Source organism: Geospiza fortis, unplaced genomic scaffold, assembly GCF_000277835.1.
Source record: "Geospiza fortis unplaced genomic scaffold, GeoFor_1.0 scaffold102, whole genome shotgun sequence".
NCBI classification, from domain to species: domain Eukaryota; kingdom Metazoa; phylum Chordata; class Aves; order Passeriformes; family Thraupidae; genus Geospiza; species Geospiza fortis.
Window position 1 is genome coordinate 2118565 of NW_005054373.1, and position 8756 is coordinate 2127320.

An 8756-nucleotide genomic window follows, 5' to 3' on the forward strand; every position below is an offset into this window, starting at 1 on the left:
CCAGGGTGGCTCTCAGTGTTTGAACAACTGGGCAATGTCAGGTCCTGCAGGGCATGCCCCACATGAACTGTCAGCTTTGTGTGTCTGTTCCAGGATGATGACTTGGAAGAAGGGGAGGTTAAAGACCCCAACGACAGGAAGGTGAGGCCAAGGCCCACCTGCCGCTTCTTCATGAAAGGTAACCCCACCCTGGGGGCTGGGAGGAGCCAGAGCTGCTGCTCTTGCTCCTGTTTGGGGATTTTTGTTCTCCATTAAGCTGCTGTTACATGATAAATTCTGCCCCGAGCATCTTCAGTGTCACCTTGCTGTTTGTTGGTGGCCAAAGCTGAATTTTCATGGAGCCACTACACAAAAAGGGTTTTGCCCTCAGCGTGGTGAGCCTGGAGGAGGTGAATAAAGGGAGACTTGTAGGGATTAAAACACAAAGGTTGTGGCTGCCCCTGGATCCCTGGAAGGGTTCAAGGCCAGGCTGGACAGGGCTTGGAGCAGCCTGGGGTAGTGGAAGGTGTTGGGATTGGAATTGGATGAGCTTTAAGGCCCTTCCAGCCCAAACCATTCCATGATGCTGTCCCTGTTTGTTTGGGATGCACTGTGGTGCTTGCTTTGCCCTCAGGTTTCCTGTGAAAGGCAAAGCTCCTAACTGGAAATGTTTGTCATTAACAAATGGGGATCTCATAGGCTTATTCCTACATTTAATTACCAGTGTGTGTCCAGCCCTCCCTCTCTCCCTTCTCCCCACTGGAATAAGGTCCTTGTACGTTGATCCATCCGTGTGTGGATGAGTTTGTCTCCTCTGGCAGGTGGAGAGTGCCATGTGTGTGCAAACAGGTAAATCCCAACCCAGCTGGAGAGGAGAAAAGTCAAACACCTCCACCAACGTTACTGCTTAAAGGGTTTTACCTGCCTGGTGGGGTTTTTGTGGGGCTGGAGTGCTGTTGGAAGCAGGGTCTAACAGCTGTGTGTTCCCACAGGACACTGCACCTGGGGCATGAACTGTCGCTTTATCCACCCCGGAGTGAACGACAAAGGAAATTACTCACTGATCTCCAAACCTGAGCCCTTCTCCCCCAACGGGGCCCCTCCCATGGGCCCTCACCCGCTGATGCCAGCCAACCCCTGGGTATGGAACCTCTTCTGGCCGTTCATGGCTTCTGCACCACCCTCCCCATCCCTGCAGTGTTCCAGGTGGGCTTTTGGACAGCCTGGTCTGGTGGGAAGTGTCCCTTCCACTGGAACCAGATGAGCTTCGAGGTCCCTTCCAACCCAAACCATTCCATGATCCTGGGATTTTCCTCCTCTTGATTTGAACTAACACCTCAGCAAAATTCAACCCACAGTTGGACATGAGATTTTTAAATGGAGATCTTGGAGTTGCCAGTAGAGGGGGGTAAAATGCCACGGTTTCCCAGCTCAGTCCTGCTGAGGCACGTCTGGAGTAACTCTGAGGTCGCTTTACAAAGCGCAGCTTTGCTGTTTAAAACTAACTCAAGTGTCTTCTCCTGCTCTCCTCATCTTTCCAACAGGGAGGCCCAGTGGTTGATGAAATTTTACCTCCACCTCCTCCAGACCCTCCAACAGAAAGTGCCTGGGAGAGGGGCCTCCGGCACGCTAAAGAGGTAAATTCCTTCCTCAGGGAATTGCTGGCTGCCTCCAAAATCCACTGGAAAAGCTCTTTTTGGAGCACAGGTGTCTTGCTCTTTCTCTATTCCTTTGGCCCTTTAATCTATTAATTGTGGTTTGTTGTACATCCCAATTGTTAGACAGCCAAGAGGAGCTCAAATCCAGGTTGGGGGGTTATATTTAAGAAATAGTGGGAATTTGTGGCCCTCAAGTCCAGCCCTTCACAAAGCAAAGCTTTAAGCTGATCCAATTTCCCTCCCTTCAGTACCTATTTCTCCAGTTTGTGATCACTGCAGGGGGGAAACTTCTGTTTCCTGCTGTTCTGAGCTGGTGGAACAGGGAATTAATCAGGAAAAGTCCAATATCCTGCACATTCTGAGGGAAGAAGGTGCTCTGGCTGCAGGAAACCTCCCAAGGGCAGGATTTTTAATATTCCAATTTCTCCCTGCTCCAGGAACCTTCTCTTCTCACACTATTTTTGTGCTCTTTAATAAGGTATTATTTTTTTTTATTAAAAAAAGGTATTGAAAAGGTATTTGTGGTGGTTTCAGTCACTGGTTTTTCTGGGTTTGGATTGAAGTCACTTGAGTAATTTGTGTTGGGACTCAAGTGTTTATTATTTCTTATTAGTAAAACAGTCTCACTGCTGTGAGTTTGGCAGCTTTTCATTAGAAGGCACAAAATGGCCAACAAGCTCTTGTTACAAGGTCTTTTAAGACTAAACTATCCCATTAAGAACTGACACCTGGATTATTTTCCCTTTTAACCCAATAACTGATCCTAAAGAGCCCCAATGGGGACTTTTCTGCCCAATTACAAAATTCCACCCAAACCCATGAAGAAGGAAGAAGAAGCATGAAGAAGAAACCCAGGATGACACCCTGTGCCCTCCATTTTGCTTCCATCCACAACATACTAAAAATCCCAGAATCTAAATTTCTCAGCAAGTGATACACCTACAGTACTCTCTATAATCTATAGATTATAGATTCCACTTTTGTGGATTCTAGTCTGTTCTGGAGTCTAGGAAACTTTCTCCATGAATGAGGGTCAAAGTCAGTGAAGAAGAAGAAGAAACTCAGGATGACGCCCTGTGCCCCCCATCTTGCTTCGATCCACAACATACTAAAAATTCCAAAACCTTAATTTCTCACCAAGTGATACACCTACACTGCTCTCTATAATCTATTTCACATTTTTGTGGATTCCAGTCTATTCTGGAGTTTGGGAAGCTTTCTCCATGGGTGAGGGTCAAAGTCAGTGCTCCCCTGGGGGTCAGGGCACCCCAGAGCAGACAGAGAAATATTCCTGGGTTTCCACAGGTATTAAAAATTGTTGTTCTTTTTAAAAAGGTATTAAAAATACCTTTCTTCTCTTTAAAAAAAGGTATTAAAAAAGGCAACAATGAGGAAGGAGCAGGAGCCTGACTTTGAGGAGAAGAGGTTCACAGTGACCATCGGGGAGGACGAGCGGGAGTTCGACAAGGAGAACGAATTCTTCCGGGACTGGAATTACCGCATCACCCGAGACGTGCGGGACCCCACGTAAGAGACAGCCCTGGCAGCTCCAGGGAGGGACACCTGGGTGGGACTGCACGGCAGGGAGCCTGCCTGGGGTCCCCTGTCCCTCCACACTGGGGGATGGCACCTCCACACAGGGAGCAGCTCCCATGAGCAGGAGGTTGAGAGCTTGAGCTGCCTCCGCTCGCTCCGGTTCAGCCCCACCTCCCTTCCCGGTCTCCTTGAGCCCTTCCTGCCTCCAGTCTCCTTGGAATTCTGCTCCTCCTGGGTTCTCTCCAGCTCTGCACTGCCTCCCTCACACCAGTGTGTTCTTCCAGCTTTTTTTTCTCCCTTTTTTTCCTTATCCCAACCCACAGAATTTAAAAGCATTCCAGCTGAGGCTGCGAGGTTGGAGCGTGTTCAGTGTGCAGGAGCTGGTGGCCCCAGCTGGGACAGAACAAACACCTGGACTGGTCCCAGTTAAAGCTGGTACACAACAAGCCCCCTAAATTTAAATTGGGGTTTTAAGGTTAAATTTCAAGTGTTGGAGACCTCAAACCCAGCTCTGGGAAATTGTTTGGTAGTTCTTGAGCCAAGAAAAAGAATGGGAAGAGAATTTTTGGGAAAGAGGCTTGGTTTCTGCAGGAGTACAGGTGGATTTGTCTCTCCTTGCTCGTGCATCCTCTGTTCTTCCTACATGGACAGATTATGGAAATATTTCCACTCCCAGAGGGTTTGCAAGGCTTAGTTCTTTTTATTTTAGAGTGGATGAATTGCAAAAAAAAACCTCTGAAAAGGAGCAGATTAAGCTTTTGTTCAATATTCTTTGATTTGCTCTGGAGTGCAATTCCTTTCCCTAATTAAAAAAAAAATACAAAAAACCCTGTCCTCAGTTCTGCAGCCTGAAGGAAAATATATTTCTAAAGTATTAATATTTTCCTGAGTTTAATTAGCTCTGGATCTTGGCCTTGTGTTCATCTCAGAGGCACCTGGGGTTTACCCCCAGTGTTCTGGGGGCTGTTCATCCATTATCTTCATTTTATGACTGTCCTATAAAATGCACCAGCAGCATTTTGGGCCTCTCTGATGTAGAAATTGTTAAGAGCAGGCTGGTTTTCATATAGTCCAGAAAAAAAAATGTACTGCACATAACCAGTGTTAAACAAAACTCATCTAACAACTGGAATTCCTGAAAATTCAAGGCTGTGTGAACAGGCTGTGGCATTAAAATATCATCATTGTGTGTGAAGGGAAAAGTTATGAATCTGCTGCTGCAAGCTCTAGAAAATGCTGATTTTTCTCCTCCCCACACACAATTTGTTGCCCAGCTGGACACCTTGCAGCCAACTGAGCACTGGAAGTGCAGCTGGGATGTGGAAAATGCTTTCAGCACTGTCTTGTGACATGTGGACTTGTCTCAGTAGTTCATGAATCCCTTTTTCTTTTTTGAATAACTATAGGGAGGTGGACATCAAAGAAAACATTAACTATGGGTAAGCAGGTCTTTGATTCCAGTACTGTTACAACTGTAAGAGAATTTTCCTTTGCCTTTTTTTTCCATTGCATTTCCTCCAACTTCCGAGGCCACAGACAGACCCCTGTCCCCTCAGCAGCTGACTCAGTGGATAGATTGGATTATTTCTGAGGTGGTAACAATTATTTTCTAGTTATATAAACACTGAATTACCCAAACACACATCAGTGATCCTTTTTGAAATTAAAAAAAAAACCTCCAGTATTATAGGAAGGGGGAATTTGTGCTTGAGGCTTGTCAAAAAGCAGAGGTTCCTTTCTGGCATGGCTTGAGATGTTTTCCTGTCTCTTTGAACACCTGATGTCCCTGAATCCAGGCTGCTCTGGGGTTGGCATCAGGAGTTTGTTGCTGACTGAAGCATCCCAAATCCTGGTTCTCCTTCCCTTGGCTTATTGCTTCAGTCCAAAAGAGAAACCCTAAATTATTTAAAAGCACCGAAAGAAATACAGGTACACTCACAGGGCAGCACCTACATCTTAACCTGGTTTAGGTTATTTGGCACTGTAAAAATTCAAAAAGTGGCCTCTTTATTCCTTTTTTTAATAAATCAGAGTCTCATTATGGATAATCTGGAATTTGGGAGCACTTGCTATGGAATCTTAGCTCTGCCACTGACTCCTCTGTGGCCCTGGAAGTTCCTTACTCCCTGTACCCCCTCCTCATCCTCACAGTGGATCTGATATTTGCACTCCAGGTGCTTGGCTGTTGTGGAGTTGGGGAATTAAAACCATCAAACAATGTAAATAGAAATTAGGAGATGGAGGAAGCAGCTTTAAGGAGGGTGGGGTTTCAATCCTTTTCCTCCCCAAAAATCCTTCATTCTGCAGTTGTGTGTGTGCCACCAGTCCATGGCTGGGCCAGCAGCTGATTCCCACTGGATGATATCAGCTGGAGAAGTGGTGCCTTCATTCCAGGGGGCAATTCCAGGTCCAGGGAGTTGCTGACCTGCCCCCAAAGCTCCACTGCCCCCTGTGCAAAGCTCCTGTCCTGTACTGGTGGCACTGGTGGCAGCCATCACTGCAGGGGCAGGAACTGGGGCACTCCTGAGGAGTTTGGGATGAGCTGTGGGTGCATGGGCAGAAATCCCAGCTCTCAGTCCCTGAGGCAGAACATGTCCTGCTCCCTGTGCAGGCACTGGAAGGGGCTCTCAGAAGCACTCTCTGTGTTTGCACCACATTGGTTTGAAGGCTGAATTTTTGGTAGCTCTTTTTTTGGTGTTTATCAAGAAAGGTTTGTGCTTTTCTCTGATAAGCCTCACTTAAAAAGGCTGTTTGGTTGGGCTGTGTAGAAAATAACCATCTCTGCACAGCCCTGCTGCATTGAACGTGGTTTTGTTGTCACAGTGGCTGAGCTGACCTAGCACACAGAGTTTTTGTGGTGCCAAGTGCCTTTTCCCTCTCTAACACTCCCTGTTTTTCATTGTAGGCTTGATCCCTATGCAGATCCCTATTATGACTATGAAATAGAGCGCTTCTGGCGTGGTGGGCAGTATGAGAATTTCAGGGTTCAGTACACAGACCCCGACCCCTACCGTAACTACAGAGTAAGTAAGGAACTCCCCCCTTCCCCCTTTTCCTTCCTGACTTTCTTCCAGGTTCTTCTGGGCCTTGGCACAGTTCCAGGGCAGTGCTTGAAACAGGAGATTTCAAATAGTTCAGTCTTGGCTCAGTCCCTGCACGGAGCACGCTGGAGGTGAAGGGATGGAGGATGTTCTGTTCCAGCTCCATGAGGGTGAATGCAGTGTGCCAGGCTTGGGAGGGAGGCTGGGAAGCTGCCTGATGGAAAAGGACATGGAGTGCTGCTTGACAGTGGCTGGGAAGGCCACTGGCACCTGGCTGGCACCAGCCCTGGCATGGCCACAGCCCCAGGGCAGGGACTGTCCCCTGTGCTGGGCACGGCTGAGGCCACACCTGGGGCTCTGGTCAGGTTTGGGCCCCTCCAAGACAGACCTGGTGGGGCTGGAGCGTGTCCAGGGAAGGGAAGGGAGCTGGGAAAGGAATGGAGAATCCTGAGGGAGCTTGGGGGGCTCAGCCTGGAGCAAAGGAGGCTCAGGGGACCCTCCTGGCTCTGCACAGCTCCTGCCAGGAGGGGACAGGGAACAAGGACAGGAGGAGAGGGAACAGCCTCAAGTTGCACCTGGAGAGGATTAGGTTGGATTTTAGGAAAATTCTTCCATGGAAAGGGTGTAAAGTATTGGAAAAAACTGCTCAGGAAAGTGGTGCAGTCCCCAGCCCTGGAAGTGTTCAGAAAACCTGTGGATGTGGCACCTGGGATCCTGGTCAGTGGTGACCTTGGTGATGGTGCTGGCTGAGGGTTGCACTTGATGATCTGAAGGTCTTTTCCACCCTTAACTATTCCATGTCTGAGGTGGTTCCTGCTCATGCTCCTTGGCTGCTCCTCTGTAGCAGTTGAGCAGTGCTTGCCCATCCTTGGACATCTTGGAGAGGGAAGGAGTTTCCAGGAAAGAACCTGGTTGAAAACTTCAGAAAGGCTCTGAACCCTTTCCCTGCTCTTCCTTTCCCCTCATGCAAACTTTGTGTCTCTGGAGCAGTTACCACACCAACCAGTCCTGCTCAAAGGGGAGCTTTTCAGTGCTTTCCATCAAATCCTTTCAAAAGTAGCTTTTCTTTTGCTCTAAATCCTTGTTTTCTGCAGGACAGGAGCCTGGGCCTCACTGTGGCCACACATGACCAATTATTTTCCTGGTGCTCATTTGCAAAGTTAATTATCTGGTTATAGAAATGATCAGCAATGAGGGGAAAGACTCGTAAACATCAACACGTTTATTTAATAAGCTTCATAAACCAAATTAATCCAAGCATTGCCTTTGAAAACAACAGTTGTGTGGGATGTGATGCTGGGTTTGTATCCAGGGTATGCTCAGCAGGATCCAGATTATTGATCTCCAGATTATTGATCTCCAGATTATTGATCTCCATGTCATTGGTTTGCAGATTATTGATACCAATCCTTTACTGAGGGAGAGCAGATGTAAATCCTGGCATTCCCAGGATTGATCTGGAATTGTAATTCCTGGCATTCCCATTCATTGATCTCCATATCATTGTGTTGCAGATTATTGATCTCCATATCATTGGTTTGGAGATTATTGATCTCGATCCTTTGCTGAGGGAGGGCAGATGTAATTTCCAGCATTCCCAGGATTGATCTGGAATTGTAACTCCTGATGTTCCCGTGTCACTGATCTCCATGACACTGATCTCCAAGTCATTGATCTCCAGATAATTGATCTCCATGACATTGATCTCCATGTCATTGGTTTGCAGATTATTGATCCTTTGCTGAGGGAAGGCGGTTGTAATTCCTGGCATTCCCATATCATTGATCTCCAGATTATTGATCTCCATGTCATTGATCTCCATGTCATTGGTTTGCGATCCATTTGAGTCAATCCTTTGCTGAAGGAGGGCAGATGTAATTCCTGGCATTCCCATGTCATTGATCTCTAGATTATTACCTCCATGTCATTGGTTTGCAGATTATTGATCCCTTGCTGAGGAAGGGCGGATGTAATTCCCGGCATTCCCAGATCTGCCACCCTTTGCCGGGAGCTGCTCCCACAGCATCACCACCATGGCTTCTCTGTTGTTTTTCCCAAGGAACGAGAGCGAGAACGGGAGCGGGAGCGAGAGACCCGGCAGCGGGAGCGGGAACGGGAGCGGGAGCGTGAGCGGGAACGTGAGCGGCGGCAGCGGGAGCGCGAGCGGGAGCGGGAACGGGAGCGCGACAAGGAGCGGCAGCGGCGCAAGGAGGAGTGGGAACGGGAGAGGGAGCGGGTGAAGAGGGACGAGAAGGACAGGCAGCACCGGGACCGGGACAGGGACCGCGACCGGGACCGCGACAAGGACAAGGACAAGGCCAAGCCGCGCTCCCCGCTGCTCCCCAGGTGAGTGTGAGCTGGGATCCTGCCTGGGGGGAGTCACAGGGAACAGTGGGATATCACAGTTATTGCCATGTGGTCGTGGGAAAGGTGCGTTGTGGGGGTGTTTGCAGGGGTCCCAGGACAAGGGAAGAGATGAGAATTTTGACTCTATATTTCAGAAGGTTGATTTGTTATTTTATTATATATATTATATTAAAAC

The 8756-nt window shown here is 48.2% G+C and overlaps 1 protein-coding gene across 1 annotated transcript in view; it reads left to right on the plus strand.

Moving 5' to 3' along the window:
• The window catches only part of ZC3H18 (zinc finger CCCH-type containing 18), a 45409-nt gene that overhangs the window by 8521 nt on the left and 28132 nt on the right, over positions 1 to 8756 (plus strand). The window contains exons 3-8 of the mRNA XM_031060122.1: positions 94 to 178; positions 972 to 1120; positions 1524 to 1616; positions 3007 to 3164; positions 6079 to 6196; positions 8274 to 8560. Of these exons, the coding sequence (XP_030915982.1) occupies positions 94 to 178; positions 972 to 1120; positions 1524 to 1616; positions 3007 to 3164; positions 6079 to 6196; positions 8274 to 8560 (890 nt within the window). The remainder of the gene's footprint in view (positions 1 to 93; positions 179 to 971; positions 1121 to 1523; positions 1617 to 3006; positions 3165 to 6078; positions 6197 to 8273; positions 8561 to 8756) is intronic.